This window comes from Vespula vulgaris, chromosome 19 (assembly GCF_905475345.1).
Source record: "Vespula vulgaris chromosome 19, iyVesVulg1.1, whole genome shotgun sequence".
Lineage (NCBI taxonomy): Eukaryota > Metazoa > Arthropoda > Insecta > Hymenoptera > Vespidae > Vespula > Vespula vulgaris.
In genome coordinates, this window is record NC_066604.1 from 3,340,482 (window position 1) to 3,360,372 (window position 19,891).

The following is a 19,891-nucleotide window of genomic DNA, read 5'->3' on the forward strand; positions in this document are numbered from 1 at the left end:
CACGATTATTATCTACGTGGAATATTTACGCGCAATTAAGCAAATAACTCTTAAAAATTGGAGAAATGAAGATGAAGAGAGAGAAAGAGAGCTTTTAACGATCAGTCGTATTTAATCGAGCTCGCCAGACGACAACTTTAAAAAGACGAAGGATGATCTCGTTAAGACATATTACAATTTTTCTTTTATGATTAGACTCGCATAGATAGATAATACGTACATCCGCACATACGTGTCAACGCGTGGAAATCGAGCTCGTTAAAATCGACCAGCAGAATATGCCACGTGTCTTCGCGGTAGGTGGTCGGATCATCCGGATCGTTAGCAAGTAGCTTAACTGGATCAAAAGCATGAAAAATAGGATCGTGGCTAGAGGCCTTTCAAATATAATAATTAAAACTGCGGAAAGGCATCGGAGTTTCGATTCAATAGTTATTAATCGGATAAAAGTTGTTAGTACGTGTGCGCCCCTGTACGATTAGATACTTCCGTTGCGATTGAGTTCTACCGATAATGATCAATTACGATACTTTGAAAGATTTCCGAAATGGTCGTATTAATGTTCGAAATGTTTCAATCCGTGTTTTTCAGGTGTGGTTTCAAAATCGGAGAGCTAAATGGCGCAAAACCGAAAAATGCTGGGGTAGAAGTACCATAATGGCGGAGTATGGTCTATACGGTGCGATGGTTCGACATTCTTTGCCACTACCAGAGACTATTTTGAAGAGTGCTAAGGAGAACGAATCAGTAGCTCCATGGTTGCTTGGTAAGTACCGATGCGATTTTGATTTTCTCAAACAAATATAAGAATAACAAAAGGAGTAAAGTCGTTATAAATATTAAATCGCTTGACTTGCAACAACAACAACAACGACGACGACGATGACAGCGATAAGAACAAACGAATAGAAAAGAAATAAAAATAATTTTGATGGCTCGAACGGCGAGAAGGCAGAACGCTTATAAGCAATTGAAGCAATCTCGAAAAATGTCCAATCTTTTTTTCTGTCCGTCTCTATCAGCGCAATCGTCTAAGACAAGCGGCTTTAGTCAAGATTTCGAAAATAATCAAGAACTGATTGACTGTGGGCCCGTAGGGATGCACCGAAAGTCGATCGAAGCGGCGGAACATCTCAAGTCTGGTGGCGAGGACAGTGGAAACGACCATAACGGGAGCGGAAGTAGCCCTCATCATAATCATCACCAGGGTGGACCTACCAGTTCCGAGAGCGGACAAGAGAGCCAAGACGGTATGGGACCGTCTTCGTCGACAGGCAAGTTTTTCTGTCCTTCTTTTAACAACGATCGATCGTTCCTTTGGAAATTTTACTAACAATTGTCTTACACGACAACCTGCATGATTAATTACGTGTTAATCGGAAGTAATAAAAAGGACAGAACTGACCATTAGTTGATTACTGCGATTTCGTTCATTGTCTCCGACTACTGTCGCAAAATCTCTGCAAATGATTCGATCAAATTAATACTGATTCTTATAACTTGCACTCGTCCATTTATCTCTTTGTTACGAGTAATGAAAGAGACGTAACTCGCCAATTACAATGATACCGTATAGTAAATATTCCATCCATTGTCTCAAAGTTTACAAAATCAACAAAACAAACAAAGTACGGATAATCTTGTTATTCTTATGCATAGTTCGACTTGCACTTTAACTCATTTATTTATATATTATAGATAATGAACACGCGCAAACACGATGATGTCGTAGTAAATTCCGTGGCCATTGTCTCGATTATTACAAAATCTAGAAAAACGATAAGAGAAAAAGCCATAAAATGTCGTTATTCTGTCGTTTTCTTTAGGAGTCGTACAGGACACAGAGCAACTGAGGAACGAGAGCATCGCCTGCTTGAGGGCGAAAGCTCAGCAACATCAGTTGCAACTGAGCTTGCAACCAACGGCAGCTCCAACAGGCAGCTCTTATCAGACGGGACCGCAATCGAGCACGCTTCATGCCTCGGTTTAATCCTTCTCGTCGACTTTTCATCTCGATCTCGAAGCGAACAACATTTCGACAATGATTTCGTCTGGACGATTCACCTAATCTCGATCGAGGAGGGCCAGAAAAAAATCTAAGAGAGCTCCTCATATTTTATAAGAACGTAAACGAAACAAAACCAACACAAAAAATACATTACGTTCGAGGATGAAGATCGAGATCGTTATAGATCATCCCTTAAAGTATCTTCTCAATGAAGGGGATATTAATGAGACGAATAAATGCAACGGTGAACACAATGAATTGAAATTTTTAGCTGCTGACTCGCAGGGACGATCAGGGTAAACGAACTGACATAAAAAGAATCAAAAATACAAGAAACAGGTTAATACGTACAAGAAAAAATGACTTACAAGAGCAACGAATAAATCGAACAAATGCATATTTCGATATCCAACACGATGAAATATGAGCTTTGTATGTAAACCGATCAACGAAATTTAATAAAGAAAGAAAAAAAAAAAAAAGAAAAAAAAATCGATGGTCTCTATATATATGCAACGAAGAAGAGAAGAGATAACAGAACCTCATCAACGAAAATCAGTGGCCTATCAATGGCCGTCTTAAATCAATACTTACAAAACGACATCGATACGAAGAAAAAATACCTAATTAAGAAATAATAGTCGCTTTTAAATAGTGTGAGTGAAATAAAACGAAAGAGAGAGAGAGAGAGAGAAAGGGAAAGAAGAAAAAGAGAGAGAAAGAAGTTAATCGGGATAAGAAAAAAAACGAAAAGAAAAGAACAAATAAATAAATGAATAAACCAATAAACGAGAAACAAAGACTTTTCGCCTTTTAACAAAAAAAAGAAAAAAGAAAAAGAAAAAAATAGAAAAAGAAAAAGACACAAAATGATTCGCAACGAATGTTAAATAGGAACGACATTAGGTACATCGAAACGAGTGAATGCATGACATATATGTGAGAGTGAGAGTAAGAGAAAGAATGAGTGAGTGAGAGAGAGTGAGAGAGTGAGAGAGAGTGAGAGAGTGAGAGAGAGAGAGAGAGAGAAAGAGAGAGAGGGGGAGAAATAGAGAGAGAGAGAGAGAGAGAGAGATGCACGTAAGAAAAACGTTTATTAGCGAACACTTCCTATACCCAAGTACTTAAAGAAGACATAACTGTTGTCAAATGTGCAATATATCGATATAAGTTTTAGTTCTATAAGGTATTATACTTTATTAATGGATACACCTACGCGCGTGGTGGTCATGGGAGTAACGACGATTAACAATATGTATATGTGCTATATATATATGTATATGTATATATATATATATATGTATATATATATACACATATATATATAAAGAGAGAGAGAGAGATCATTTTCAATGATCTAAATTTTCTTTCTAATCGGATCTCTTATAAAAGAAGAAAGAAAGAAAAGCATCATTACTGAACGTCATTACCTTTCTCCTGTATCCACTACTGTATATAAATATATAAATACAAAAAGTATATATATATATACATATTATATAAAAGTATATATATAAATATAAATACACAAAAATAAATATATGTGGTTGAGAGGCAAGGCAAGTCGGACGAAGCTTTTTTTTCGATTTTCGATGCTCTCGCTTGATAATAACTTTTCATTCTCGATGCCATAAGTTCCTTGAGATCTATATAAGATTAATCATGAAATATTGAGATGATGATCCTTAATTTCATTGGATCCATCATTTCGTCCGTCTTCGAAGAGCCAAAGGATCGATTATTTAACATCTCCCAACTTATATAGACGCATTCTGTAATACGCTTTGTCGCGTATTCGATTTTAAAAATGGAACGAAATGGCTGAGAATCGATTACGATAAGTACGTCGATGAACTTGTTAACGAAAACACAAACGAACGAAACAAATAAAATAAAATAAAATAAAATGAAATAAAATAAAATAAAATAAAATACGACAGCAAATGTTCAAATCGTAAAAGGAAACTCCGAGACAAAACGCAGGTCGGATCTAAAGCGAGATCTTACACTGTATCCGAATGCCCCAACGCATGCATAGTAGTCGGCTAGTGTACGTAATAAATAAAGTTTCTGAACAAAAAAAGAAAAAAAAAAGGAAATTTTATATGGTTTACCAATCCTTCTTACGGGACCTTAAATAAATTTCTTCCAAATCCCTTCATTTTTTTTTTTTTCGTCATTACGACAGTGACAATGTCAATCTTTTTATCTCGTTCTTGTTTTCTTCTTCGATAGTTTCATTTGAAATCTAATTGATTGATAATGTTTCATTTTTATGAGATTTTTGAGAATAAAATATGTTCTAAAAATAATCTGATTTAAGCTGCATGTAAAAAATTTTTCTAATGTTTTTTTGTTTTTTCTTTAAACATAAGTAAAAGTTTGCTTCTATTATTATTTCATTTCTATGATTTTTCTAAACTTCACAAGCCAAATTTCATAATAATGTGAGTAAATAAACTTTTTATAATGATTATTATATCGTACGATAAATTAAGAAATTTTATTTTAATTAATAATATTTTATTGCCGAGATATTTTTAAAATATTCAAAATCTTAGAAATGAATAAAATAACACAATATGAATACAGAGTTAATTTACCATTATTTTCATTTCTCTATTGTTTAGACTATTGTTATATTATTTAAGTGGAAAATAATGAATTGACGTTGTTTCACTACTCCTAAGGAAGTTCAATAACGAGCTTAATTATAAAAATAACTTTCTGATATCTCAAAACAAAATTAAAGGAACCACTTTTCTGATTATTTGATATGTTTTTTTATATGGTTTTCTTTCCAGATGGCACCACTTGCTTCAATGGAAAGTGGTTGTTAATGGTTCCAAAGCTTTTTATGACATGGTGGCGACATCTACAGGAATAAATGTACTACTTTCAATTCGAAAAAACTGTAATACCAACGTGCAGATGGTAAATGAACTTGCATTGAAAGTCGGTAAGGAGGTATTACAGTTTTTCCGATCATTCGATGCAATTTCCCAGAAAGACAATGAAGTGGTTCCATCTATCGTCATACCGTCGACTTCAATTAAAAAATACAAGGTAAAAACTGTGGTGTCAATGTGAAGATGGTAAATGCCTTTACATCGAAAGTTGGTAAGACATGTCGGTAACTATTGTTATTAGATGCAGTTTTTTTCGAAAGACATTGATGTCTTGAGAACTTGAAATAACTTAGAAGTAATGATAACATCGACGTATGTTGTAAATGATTTTTATGAATTCCATATTTGAAAATATCATTTTAAAAAAATATTGGATACTTGAATAAATTTAATTCATTATTTAATCATTAGAAAGTAAAGCCAAAAGCACTAAAAGAAATCAACAATTGAACATGAAAATTTTGATTGAATTTAGGCAGCCATTAGCTCGACAGTATTTGCGTTACATTGTTTTAGAATAATTATTCGATCGCAAATAATATCGATTGCCCGGGTCTCACCACTTGGAGGTTGCTGCTACGGAGACCCACGAGCTATGACTCTACTTCTAATACTTTAAAGCCAATTATATAAAATCACATAATTATTGCATATGCAACAATAATGATAATAATTTGGAAAAAAATGCAAAATCAATCGCGAAACGAATCAAAAATTTTTTTCTAATCAATCAAGATTAGACTAAGATTTTATGAATTCGTTTAATATCGACCTACCTACCCGACACGCGAAGGAATAGAGTTCTTATATGTAACTCCATTCCCAAATTATGATGAACATTAAATCAGCAGTCCCCTGTGAACATAAAACATCCAAATTATTTTATAATTAAACAATAAGCAATGAAAATAATATGATGTCTTCTATATAATGCATCATCAGTCCCCTGTGAACATAAAACATCCAAATCGTTTTATAATTAAACAATAAGGAATGAAAATAATATGATGTCTTCTATATAATGCATCATCAGTCCCCTGTGAACATAAAACATCCAAATCGTTTTATAATTAAACAATAAGGAATGAAAATAATATGATGTCTTCTATATAATGCATCATCAGTCCCCTGTGAATATAAAACATCCAAATCGTTTTATAATTAAACAATAAGGAATGAAAATAATATGATGTCTTCTATATAGCACATCATCAGTCACCTGTAAACATAAAAAATCTAAGCCATTTTATAATTAAACAATAAGCAATGAAAATAATATGACGTCTTCTATATAATGCATCATCAGTCACCTGTAAATACAAAATATGCAATAATTAAAGTAATATGACAACTTCTATATAATATATCTTTAGTCATCTGTAAACAAAAAACCATTTTATAATTAAATCAATCAAAATTAATATAGACATTTTATATAATAAAGTAACAACCTGTAGATATAAGAAATTTATAATGTTGATACTTTCTGAAAAGAGTATACATATATTAAAAGTAATTATTAATTTAAATTCGCACTCACACACTCACTCAAAAAATAACCAATGAAGGAAAACAATAATCAGCGAGGAAAATAATAACCAATGAAGAAAATAATAACTAATGAAGAAAATAATAACCAATGAAGAAAATAATAACCAATGAAGGAAAACAATAATCAGCGAGGAAAATAATAACCAATGAAGAAAATAATAACCAATGAAGAAAATAATAATCAATGAAGAAAATAATAACTAATGAAGAAAATAATAATCAACGAAAAATGAAGACTGAAGTAGAATCTTGCCAACTTAGATGATAATTTCCTGAAACAGAAAGCACTGTGTATGGATTAATTAATAATTTCTTCGTTATCTTAACATTGCATCATATTTTCTTTATATTTGTATTATATTTTATATATGCTTTGACTAGATCATCTGGAAAACCTGGAACAAAAATCAATTTTATATAATGAATTTATACTCTTTATTAATTTATTTTTAGGTCATATATGATAGTACTACAAACCTTGAAATATTATTTTTGAGACTGACTGAATGTCCAGTGAAAAAGGGATATTTTTCCTTATATTCAACCTTGAAACTTTGAAATAGAACTGTCTGTAACAAAAAACTATATAAAAGGGCATGTGTGGAAAAATGATACTGTATGTACAATCCATGGCCAAATATCTTAATTATTATATAATCTTAATTATTATTAAAAAAAAATTTTAATTATGATTAATATTATATAAGTATTAAATAAATATAGTATACATTTGTAGCCACAGATTGTAATGCTGAAATATAAGAAAAAAATATTACAATGAAAAATATTAAAAACATGAAAAATATAAAAATATGAAATATTAAAATAGCAAAAGAAATTAATATGAAATATTAAATAGCAAAAGTACTCAACACATTGAATTCTCGATGCATTAGAAAATGTATTCTACTTTTAAACAAAAATACGGAATTTATAATAGGTGACTTTTATGTACAAATGTATAGAAAGAAGAAAAACTGTTTATTAAATTGACAATTTTTTTATAAAACAATTAGAAGTTAAATATTGCTATTAAATCAAAGTGAATATTGCATTTGAACAACAATTAAAAATATAAATATTGCAAATTATTCAAGACACGTTATGGAAAAAGAAGAATAGTGAATATTTCACTGTATTTAAGAATTATTTTAAATCGCGTTTAAAAGGGAAACAGAAATATACTGCACCTTGTATCGTATTACAAAATGCATACACAATTTTATATATCCCTATAACCATATCCATAATGAGATCAGATTTATATTTAATCAATAGATTACATATATCTTATATCATTTCGTTTATACTAACACGAAGTATGTAGTTACATCAAGAGTCTCTGATGTATATTTTACATCATTTATCATTACACTTTCTTATTTATTAAATTATAAAAAGAATAGTTGTACATTTTCACAATTTCAGAATCAAGTATTTGGAATATCCACATGAAAAAATAATACGATATGAAATATTAAAGAGAAATAAGATTAAATATAGAAATATTAAATATATAAGATATAAAATAATTTAAATATATTCTTATATCTTATTCTTACAAATCTATTTTATTACTACTCTTATTACTGATTGCTTTAACAGATGCGCCCTAATCTCACCAAGCCTTATAGATTTTTTTAATCAGAATAATTAGAATCTATATAATATGATTATGATGATGGTTTATCATCACATCATATATGAGTCATTTAACGACTCGTGGTGTCAAAAAGAATTAGCTATATATAATATATAAATATATAATATATAAAAAATATATAATTATCCTGAAATAAAAATCTATATACTTCAGTGTGCAGGTGCATTCCTGAATGCAAACCTGTAACTATTCTGTTTTCATCCACACTCCTGAGTGTAGGACAGCCTTTTCATTCGTTTCATTCATATACCAAGACTTATGCATTTTTATTCCAAAAAATTATTATATTTCTCTCACAGATATATAAACATTTGTTAATAATCTTTATATAATTCATTATCTCTTAATATTTCTTATGAAACTCTCATATATATATATATATATTACTCCCTCTTTCTCTCTCTCTCTCTCTATCTCACTCATATTTATAAATATAATTATCTCTCTCATATTTATTAATTCTGTCATTTCATATTCACTTGTTGATAATTTTGGAATAAGAATGTATACCCTTGCCATATTTTATGCACTCCTGAGTGCTAGGCTGTTACTTTTGTATCATAACGCTCGCTTAGCAAGATTTATACATTTCTAATCAGAATGATTCAAAATTTATTTTCGTTCATTTGCACACTACTTAAATATAAATAAATGATTATATTAGGAGGAGTATAAAATATTCTTAATTTATTATTAAGGAACTTTAAAGAAATACTTTGAGGTAGGAATACTTTAAATACTTATTATATAATACTATTATATGTGCATTTTCATTCATGTATTTTTGATCATTCTGATTGAGAAATACATATCCTTACTATAATATGTTCATCTGCATTCCTGAATGCAGGTATGTACTTACTGCGAACTTATTCTATATGCACTCCTGAGTGCAGGCAAGCCATTTCAATCGCTTCATTTATATACCAAGACTAATACATTTTTATTCCAAAAAATAATCATATTTCTCTCAGAGATAAATGAACATATCTTTTTAATATTTCTTATGAAACTTTCGTATATATAATAAAAATACTCCCTCTTCTTTCGTACTCCTCTCTCACTCTCTCATATATGTATATCCTTATTAATTCTCTCATTTCATATTCATTTCTACATAATTTTGGAATAAAAATGTATACCCTTGACATATTTTAATATGCACTCCTGAGTGCTGGCTGCCATTATGTCGCTTCATTCATCTAGTAAGACTTATACATTTCTTATCCGCATGATTCAAATTTTCTTTTAATTCATTTGCACCATTTAAACATCATTTAATTATTATACATGGAATAAAATGAATTTCATTTATTATTAAACAAGTTTAATATATTAAAAAAAAAATATCACCAGAGATCAATGTATTTATATATTTCTTCATTAAGTAATCTTATTAGTGCATTCATTCATTCATCTTTGATCATTCCGAATGTGAAATGTATATCCTTACTATAATTTGTTCATTTGCATTTCTGAATGCAATCGTGTACTTACTGTGACTCTTTCATATGCACTCCTGAGTGCAGGCAAGCCATTTCTATCGTTTCATTTATATACCAAGACTAATGCATTTTTATTCCAAAAAATAATTATATTTCTTTCAGAAACATATAAACATATCTTTTCAATATTTCTTATGAAATTTTTGTATAGATGATAAAAATACTCCCTCTTCTCTTTCACACCTCTCTCTTTCTCTCTCTCTCTCTCTCTCATTTCATATTCATTTGTATATAATTTTGGAATAAAAATGTATACCCTTGACATATTTTAATATGCACTCCTGAGTGCTGGCTGCCATTATGTCACTTCATTCATCTAGTAAGACTTATACATTTCTTATCCGCATGATTCAAATTTTCTTCTAATTCATTTGCACCATTTAAATATCATTTAATTATTATATATCGAATAAAGTGAATTTCATTTATTATTAGACAAGTTTAATATATTAAAAAAAATATCACCGGAGATCGACGTACTTATATATTTCTTCATTTAGTTATCTTATTAGTGCATTTATTCATTCATCTTTGATCATTGCGAATGTGAAATGTACATCCTTACTATAATTTATTCATTTGCATTCCTGAATGCAATCATGTACTTACTTTGAACCTTTCATATGCACTCCTGAGTGCAGGCAAGCCATTTCAATCATTTCACTTATATACCAAGACTAATGCATTTTTATTCCAAAATATAATCATATTTCTCTCAAATATGTATAAACATTTATTAATAATCTTTGTATCATTTATTATATCTTCTTACTATTCTCTCTATCCCTCTCTCTCTCTCTTTCTCTCTCTCTCTCATATATATATATATATATATATATATATATATATATATATATATACTTATTAATTCTGTCATTTCGTCCTCACTTGTTGATAATTTTGGAATAAAAATGTATACCCTTGACATATTTTAATATGCACTCCTGAGTGCTGGCTGCCATTTTATATATTCATCTGCATTCCTGAATGCAGGCATTCTAATTCATCATCAAGTCTTGTAGATTTTTAATCAGAATAACCAAAGTAAACAGAATAATCAGAATAATCAGATTAATCAGATTAATCAGAATAATCAGAATCAGATTGCAAAAAGGTAATGAGGGTGAAGATATGAATGATAACGATAATGATTACCACATAAGAGTCATTTTACAACTCGTGGTAAAGCTGTGTTGACATTGAAATATGCATATATCTCGTATATATACATACACATTATGAAATTATGAACATGAAAAATATGATTAAAATATGATTATTCTGAATTAAAAATCAACATGCTTGGGTATCCAAATGCACTCCTGAGTGCAATGCTGCTGCAGGCCACGGACGTCCACACAATATTTAACGAGCGTGACTCTATCTTTGTAACTAAAAATCTACTTCAAGAAAAGACTCTACTTTAAAACTTTAAAATGCAAGGACTCGACTTTAATTTAAAAGGAAAAAATACAAGGACTCGACTTTAATTTAAAAGGAAAAAATACAAGGACTCGACTTTAATTTAAAGAAGCAAATGTAATGACTCGACTTTAATTTAAAATGAAAAGAGGGAGGGCTTGACTTTAATCAGAAAAAAAAATAAAAATAAAAGTAGAAAATGCAAAGGGCTTGATTCTACGCTTAAATGAAAAACTGACTCTACTTTTAAAAATTACAATGATTCTACTTTACTTTAAGAAAAAATTGCAATGACTCTAATAATTAATAACTAACTTGCTTGACTCTAATCGCAAAAATCTTAATTTTTCACGAACGCGGAATGGTGCGGAACGCCATAGCAAGGAGATGGAATGGTCCATCATCTCCATCCAGGAACAAACTACTACGAGCATAAGTGTCAACGTGGTAAAGGGTAAAAGGGATTTTGATATGACCACAAGCCATTAACGAAGGGTTCGACATACCGACCACCTTTGAAAAATGACTTGTAGTCGATAGTTGCCCTCTTGAGCCACATAATGTGGGGGCCTCTTCAGCATACAGCCACTTCTTGCTTCGTGCCCTAACCACTGCATTGGAGCATTCCTTACGTGCGACGCAAGATAAGTTTACGCATCAAAAAACGCCCTACCGTTCGAAGCAACGCACCCACAAAGATTGACATACTGCAGTGATTGCTACTACAAGAATGAAATCGTCCCTAAGCTAAACCGACCTGATCCCGACCTGATCTCACTTTATGCAACAAGACTCAAACCACTCGTGTAAACGCACGCATCGAACGAGACGCAATGATCGCAAGCTAAGGGGTTGGGAAGTGAAAACACATTTTCGCACGCAGGTTTGTTCTGGTTTTTTCTTTTTTTTTTTTTCCTTAACCTAACGAGCGGTAAGCGCTTGCGACGTAAAGTATCGATTTCTTCTAAATAGTATAACCACTGCAGTATGGCAAAATTCGCGAATGAATCACCCCAAACGGCACTGACGAGTCCCAACGCGTATTCTCAACTGCGTTTTCTACTCTGCCTAGGTGCGTCTCGATTTTCTAATGATCTTTATTTAATTATTTATCTATTCATTTAATTAAAAAAAAATAAAAATAAAAGATTCGTATAAAAATATTTCAACTAAACCGTAAAGCTATCCTAGCCTGTGGACAATCAATGGACTCAAAGAATCCACCAACCGTACGCAATAACACAGGCACATTTAATCGAATGCTCCAGCAGACATAATATTCATTCTATTCGATGAACCTATTACGTACTAACATTAACTCGTTGCACTTAGAAGATGGATATAGTTGCGGTAAAATGTCAAGATCACAAGAAATGTAATACTTCCACTTTACTTATGCAGGTATATTCTACTTCTAAATAAGAAATATATAGATAGTAAATATTTTAAGAATCGCGAAGTGCAAGAGTTAATTTAAAACTAAGTACCGAACAAATTCAAAATCCTTTGCTAAGTTCAAAAGATATGGGATGTATCTGATGTTCTCATTGGGTGCAAAGTTTTTCGAACTGTTTGATACTGATATATCGCGCGATGCAAAGTGTCAGCAAAAAATGTAAGAAAAAAAAAATAAAAAAAAGATAAAAAGACAAAAAAATTCAGCCTTGCTGAAAGATCGTAAAATTTGCTGAAACTTCACAAATCCCCGGAGAAAGGACTTCCCACTTCTGAGTGGGAATCGCATCCTTACCCGGTCCCTACCTACTTAAAATTAATTGACACATTCACTCAGAAAAGTATGCTACCTGCCTGCCTATGACCTATATTTAAAAAGTGCAAACATTCACACCAACACATACACTCCACGGTTCTCTCACACTCCACCAGGGTGCAAAAGCCTACACTAGAGAGCATGCCCCGGGGCACCTCCGACACCCTAGTTCAACCGCGTAGTTTTTCTAATATATTTTGGGAGTACGTACCAGTTGCTGAAATCGACTGCCAAGGCTAATGATTATTGCATATATGACTAAAGCAAAAATACTAGTACATACTAGTATATATATAGATACTAGTAATATATACGAGTATTTAGAATTTTCCACAAAAATGTGGTAACTATTATGCAAACCGATACTAATATAGTTATATATTAGATATATCAGATATCTATTTAAAAGTTATCGCGAAACGATGTACAATGCACTTCCTAAAACGCACATACAAGTACAAAGTACACCGTGCAATCACCAGCACAATGACAGTCGCTGAAAAGGAAACTTAAAACTAAATCCACACTGACTGTTTCTCACCCACACGAGTAACACCTGGGTTAAACGCATGGATGAGAACGCAGAAAGCATGGGGGAGAAAGGGGTATTAGTATATTAGTGCTGAAAATCCTGAGCTAAAAAATGATTAATTTATAATATATATAAAAAAATATATAAAAAATATATAAAAATATATATATATAAAATTTAAGCGGACTGTGACTCTAGAGTCTCTTTGCACGTCTTATTAGCAAGAGCTCAAACAAGGATGGATGATGGTAGGCGGTCACCACATATGAGTGTGACCACCACATATGGGTTTTACCACTAAAAGTGGTAAAAAAATAATAAGTGGCAAAAATAGTTTTGCAACCCCACCTGTATGCACCGCTTAAGGGCCTTTGAGCGACCCGCGGTAGGCAGTCGTTGACATGGAGGGATGAAGTATGCACATAGCTCATATATATGCATACGCATTATGCAGTTATGAAATTTCATTATTAAGAAATATATAATTTTAATAAAAAAACCTCGGACGACTCCTTTCATTAAATGGCTGTTCTAGTGAAAGAACGGGATTATAATCCACCACTTAACTACCAGAATCTATCCGTCGCGGAAGGGGTTTGTCTTCTTGCTCATTTATGGGTAAATCGATATTTTAAAATATCGAAGTAAATCGCGATTAAATGGACTAAGTACGAAGCAATGCATGTAACGTAAACCACGTTATATGCTTTATACGAAATCGGGTAAATTAATGCCCGATTTCATTACTAATATCGCGAGCAAAAACGAAGAGAAAAAAGTGCTAATAAACAGCACTGTAAATGAAACGACTTTGAAACAAGAAGACCCTGGCCTGAGCTATATATATATATATAATAATAATAAAATATGCACAAGAAAATATCTAACTAAATGTATAGGGACCACTCGTGAATAAAATCAAAGATTTTAATCACGGACACTTTTGCTCGTTTCGGACATGGGACGTCTACGAATACAACCAGTAACCCGTGCCGATAAGGACCTTTCATCCTCGGCATGATGGGCACCAGAGGAACTTTAAATTTTTTCACTTACTACTTAAGAAGTTCTGCGATGGCTCCAAAACACTCGTCCCCCTCGTAGGAGGTTGAATGATGTCGTGAAGTTGGTTGAAATTATTATTGCATCGTTGAATCGTTGAATGGATGACTCGATGACTCGTTGAATCGATGAATCGATGAATCTGTAATACAAAAAAGTACAAAAAAATATTAATTATATGTTCTATATCAAAGGAATATTTCAATGAATGAAAAATGATTAAAAAATATGATTTGTACAATGAATGAGAAGTAATGATTACAATAAAGAAATATACTTACATGTGATTGTATCCAGATGAAGCCTTACATTCGTCGGTAAAGATGAAGAGGATGCATTTTTAAATTCTACACTATCGACCAGTACAATATTTGTCGCAACGCAATCCTCTTCCACCGAATTGGCCGATAGTGTTATGATTCTAACAACGCGGCGAACAAATAGTTTTAACAAGAATATAACATAAATTCTTGTTTTCTGATCTATTAACGCGACCGAGAAATTCTAATCGGCGAACAACACTGACTCTAATTCGCGATTTTAATTATTATTAAAGCAACCCATTCGGTTGCAAAAATCAGAAACTTTTTCGCACAAGCACTGACTCTATGATCGCATTGCGCGCGATCAACAACTGATGCCTTATGAACTAAAAAAAAAAAAGAGGCACATAGGAAATGTGCCATGTCTGTTAAAGCAAAATGTAATATACTTAAAAAAAATGAATTTTACATTTTATAATATTAATACTATATGAATATTATAATATTTAATTTAATTTATGATATTTAATACTATTATTAATTGATTCATTATTGTGAACTTGTACTTTAATAAAATATATATTTAATAAATGTAATCTAAAAAGAATATCATTCACAAGATGTAACTACAAAACTTGGAAACTATACCTAAATAAATTAGGTTAAACAAACGTATAAATATCGCGATGTATCTATTTCTTAAAAATAGATTTGATCGCAATAGGGTTATGCTTGCAGAAATATATTTATTATGTTGATACCTATAATTAAATAGATATAGCATTATATAATACAATAATACAAGAAGCAATATTGTATTAATAATGAAGTATATGTATATATAATATTTAACGATTAAACGTATCTTGAATTATATCTATTACTTTAATATAAATCACAGCGCGTACTATATTCTTATTCAAACTTATGCAAAATTGTGAATAATATTGAAAGACAAAATTTTTCTAATACACCGAACGTCAGCCTTTCGCCCGACAGTGCTTACGTTGTACCATAAAAGTATATGGACACCATAAGCAATATCGGTTACCGGATCTCACCGCAAGGAGGTAGCTGCGTATGGAGATCCACATTTAAATTGAAAAAAATCTGAATAATTAATGAAAAAAACGAATAAATGTTGTATATGTTACTACATTACCAAAGAGCTGCATGTATTACCGCATAGTATATTCTTTAATGGGATGGTGGCTATCGTTTTCTTCAAATCACGTAACGACTGATGATATGCCTCGATGTTCCAGTTAGAAATCTTCTTTTCTATTCCAAGTTGTCGATCTGCTATAGCGAATACATCTGAAATCAAATTACATAGATTTTATAATTAAAATGCGTGATAAAATATTTTATATTTTAGATAAATCTTTAAGAAACCTGTCCTTACTTGTTTCGCTGAGAAGTCTTCACTCGTCCAGAACACAAATCGTACTAATCTGTAAGCGTCCTTTTCACCTCTGAGTATATCCCCACTTCACACACGATCTTACAACGCTGTATATTTGTTTACATATAACAAAGGACCAATTTCCTAGAATTCCGGCAGCCAAATGTAAGATCAATATAATAGTGATTGTTTACTTTGGGATTACTCATCCGTGAAAATTCCTGCAACTTCATATGCTATGTGTTGTATTCTTTTCCGAGTGTTACCTATCTCTCTGTATTACGTCATGCGTTGTATTCTTAAAAAAAAAGTGTACATCAAGCGTACGAAGTGAATATATATACGCGTATAATGTTTCAGATGAATATATATATGCTATGGATATTTAAAAGACGTACTAATGATATGTATGTACATATATATAAATGAGAATTATGTATAACGTATATACATATGTAGTAGTAGAGTATATGTATATAGATACATATAAAAATTAGTTATTTATATATAATGTGAAATGAGATCTTATATACGATAAATTATTTGTTTGCTAATTAACCTTGAAGTATCCAATTTTTTATTATATTCGATTCTCATATACGCGTGTCATATTCGTATCATATATACACACCACACATCATATACATTCGTATATGTTGTGTGTGTTGTGTATGTGTATGTATGTGATATGTATTCATACGAAAATCGAATATAACGCAAAATTCGATAGTTCAAGACAAATCAACGAACAATTATTAATTAGAATATCGTCAATAAAGAAAATAATTACCTGTATCGTGAAAATAAAGCTGGACAATCAAAAAAAGCTGTTGTGTAGTAGTCGTTACAGGAGACGCCAAATCCTCGATTTCCTTTTTCGCAGATATTTCTTAAACGCGATGATGCCTTGATCTGAAAACGATACATGTAAGAAAACGTGTTTTAAGGAATCGATTGATATATTGGAGAAGAGTGTACATTAAAAAATATATATTACTTACTTGTAATTAAGAGGAGGACGAAACGCCGTGCAGCCACCGAGAGCAGTCAAACACAAAATGGAGTCCTCACTAGCGGCAAGGGTCCTACTTCCCCCTCCCTTCCGATTTGCGCGCCAAAAATTAATTCACTTCTTTTTGCTATTATTATATAAAACAAAATATAAAAAGATATATTAGATCATTTTTTAATGATTTCTTATGATAGAAAATAATAATAACAATATATAAAACAATTATAATAGAAAAATAAATGCATTAAAAAAATGTGAACCAATCAGAAAGCTTGATTAAATCCAATTAATATAGCGTCCAATCAGAAGCCACGCAATTGATTTAAGATCGTATTATATTCAATTAAAAGTTGAGAAACATAATAAAATGAAATTTTATTCTTATTTCGAAGAAATACCATAATAGAAACTTTAAAAAAATAAAACGTCTAGAAAGATGAAGAAACGATTTTGTGCTTGACCGTGAGTGTAAATGGTGAATATATTGTGCCAATGATAAATTATTTATTATTGATATATTAATTATTATTATTATTATTAATCGTCTATAGATAAAAAATCTTGCGCTCTATTAAATTTGCGAAACGTTTACAAAATTAAAGTATATAATGATTCTTTTTTTTATTATTCGATGTATCAATAATTTTTTTTGATTACGTCATAGCTATAAAAAGGATGCTATATATGCTTAGCGGGAAATTATTTTAATGAGTTATTTAATTGGAAGGTAGTTATTAATTTTTACGATCCCAATTAATAGCTTTTATCATAAGAAATGTGCTCTGATATATATTTCTATATTTTATTTTATATAATAGTTAAAAGAAGTGAATTAATTTTTGGCGCGTAAAATAGGAAGGGGAGGGGTTCAAGTAGGACTCTCATTGGTGGGAACTTCATTTTGTGTTCGACTGTTTCGGTAGCAGCACGGCGTCTCGTTCTCCTCTTCATTAAAAGTAAGTAGCATATATTTTTTTTAATGTACACCCTTCTCCAATATATCAATCGATTCCTTAAAACAAGTTTTCTTACATGTGTTATTTTCAAATCGAAATCTCGACGCGTTCAAGAAATATTTGCGAAAAAAAAATCGCCTAATCGGCGTCCCCTGTTACGACATTACGCAATAACTTTTTAAGGTTTTTCAGTATTATTCTCGCGATACATCTGCTTGTCGTGCTTATTAACGATGTTATAATTAATAATTGTTTGTTAATTGGCTTTGAACTACCTTATTTTGTATTCGGTTTTCATAAACACCCACACACGCACGTTATATATATATATATAATGAGGTGCGCGCATGTGTGTGTGTATTAATAATATAATTATGTGTATACATAATTATTTGTATACTATAACAACCAATTAATAATACATTATATATACGCATTTTTATTTTATTTTATATTAAATATACACACACATACAAACACACGTATCATGTAAACATTATACTGTACTAATACAATTGTATATTTTTCAGTTTTTCTACATGTACGTGTCATAGCCGGCAGAATGCTTCTAATACATGTAGCTGTTTATCGTCGCTTCATTACAAGTAAGTTTATTCTTTCATGCGTTATTTGATATAGAAGGAGAAAGAGAAAGAGAGAGAAAGAGAGATAAATAACACTCCGTGAAGAATGAAACGAACACAATGTATTTCCAAGAAATTTGTCCTTCAATAAGTTCATAAACAAAAATCGTTTGACCGAGCGAAGGGAAGGGAATAATAGGACGACGAACAAGTTAGAACCTGTTCGCGTAGCACGAAAGACAAAATTATTACATAGTTATAACATATTTTATTAGACATTTTAATAATTGAGGAAATCTAATTTGATTTTTAGTTTATTCCTTGTAGCAAATTGATAATTTTGGATAGAAAAGAGATCTAAATAAAACAAGAGGTACTCTCGTTTCTCTCTCTTTAGACAAATTTTGAATGCCACATTTTTTATGTTCTTTTTCTTTTTTTTATTTAATAAGGTTTTAGTTGATCGCGCGCAATGTGATCTTAGAATCAGTGTTTGTGCGAAAAATTTTGATTTTTGCAACCGAATGGGTTGCTTTAAAAAAAAACTTAATTAAAATCGCGAATTCGAGTCAGTGTTGTTCGCCGATTAGAATTTCTCGGTCGCGTTAATAGATCAGAAAACAAGAATTTGTGTTATATTCTTGTTAAAACTATTTGTTCGTCGCGTTGTTAGAATCATAACACATTATTGGCCAATTCGGTGGAAGAGGAATTTCGAAAAATATTGTAATGGTCGATAGTGTGAATTCAAAAGTGCATCTTCTTCATTTGTACCGTTGAGGGGGACGAGTGTTTCGGAGCCATCGCAGAACTTCTTAAGTAGTAAGTGAACAAATCTAAAATTCCTTTAGTATCCATCATGCCGAAGATGAAAAGTTCATATCGGCATGGTTACTGGTTGTATATGTTGATGTCTTTTATCCGAAAGAAGCATAAGTGACCGTAAATAGAACATTACTTACTAGTTATTTCTTATATTTGTAGTTTTTTTTTTTTTTAATGTGAATTGTTGTATATTTTTTATTATTATAAAGGCTAGGGTCTTCTTGTTTTATCTGGTTAAGTTATTTCATTTATAGTACAATTAATTAGTATCTTTTTCTCTTCATTTTTGTACAAGACAATAGTATTGAAATCATGGATTCGTTTGCTTGGTTTCGGCAATAGAAAAAAGTATATAATATTGTTTATGTAACATGCATATAAAGCATTGCTTCATATTTAGTCTATTTAATCATGATCTACTTT

The 19,891-nt window shown here is 31.1% G+C and overlaps 1 protein-coding gene across 6 annotated transcripts in view; it reads left to right on the forward strand.

Moving 5' to 3' along the window:
• Window positions 1-2,951, forward strand: part of LOC127070946 (visual system homeobox 2-like) — a 40,439-nt gene extending 37,488 nt beyond the window's left edge. For 4 of the 6 annotated variants that reach the window (XM_051009587.1, XM_051009585.1, XM_051009588.1 and 1 more), the window contains 3 exons: window positions 592-766; window positions 1,023-1,274; window positions 1,827-2,951. In XM_051009587.1, coding sequence (XP_050865544.1) covers window positions 592-766; window positions 1,023-1,274; window positions 1,827-1,990 — 591 coding nt within the window. In that variant the 3' untranslated portion in view covers window positions 1,991-2,951. The remainder of the gene's footprint in view (window positions 1-591; window positions 767-1,022; window positions 1,275-1,826) is intronic. The other 2 variants (XM_051009590.1, XM_051009591.1) reach the window with 1 other exon arrangement.
• Window positions 2,952-19,891: the final 16,940 nt, after the last annotated feature.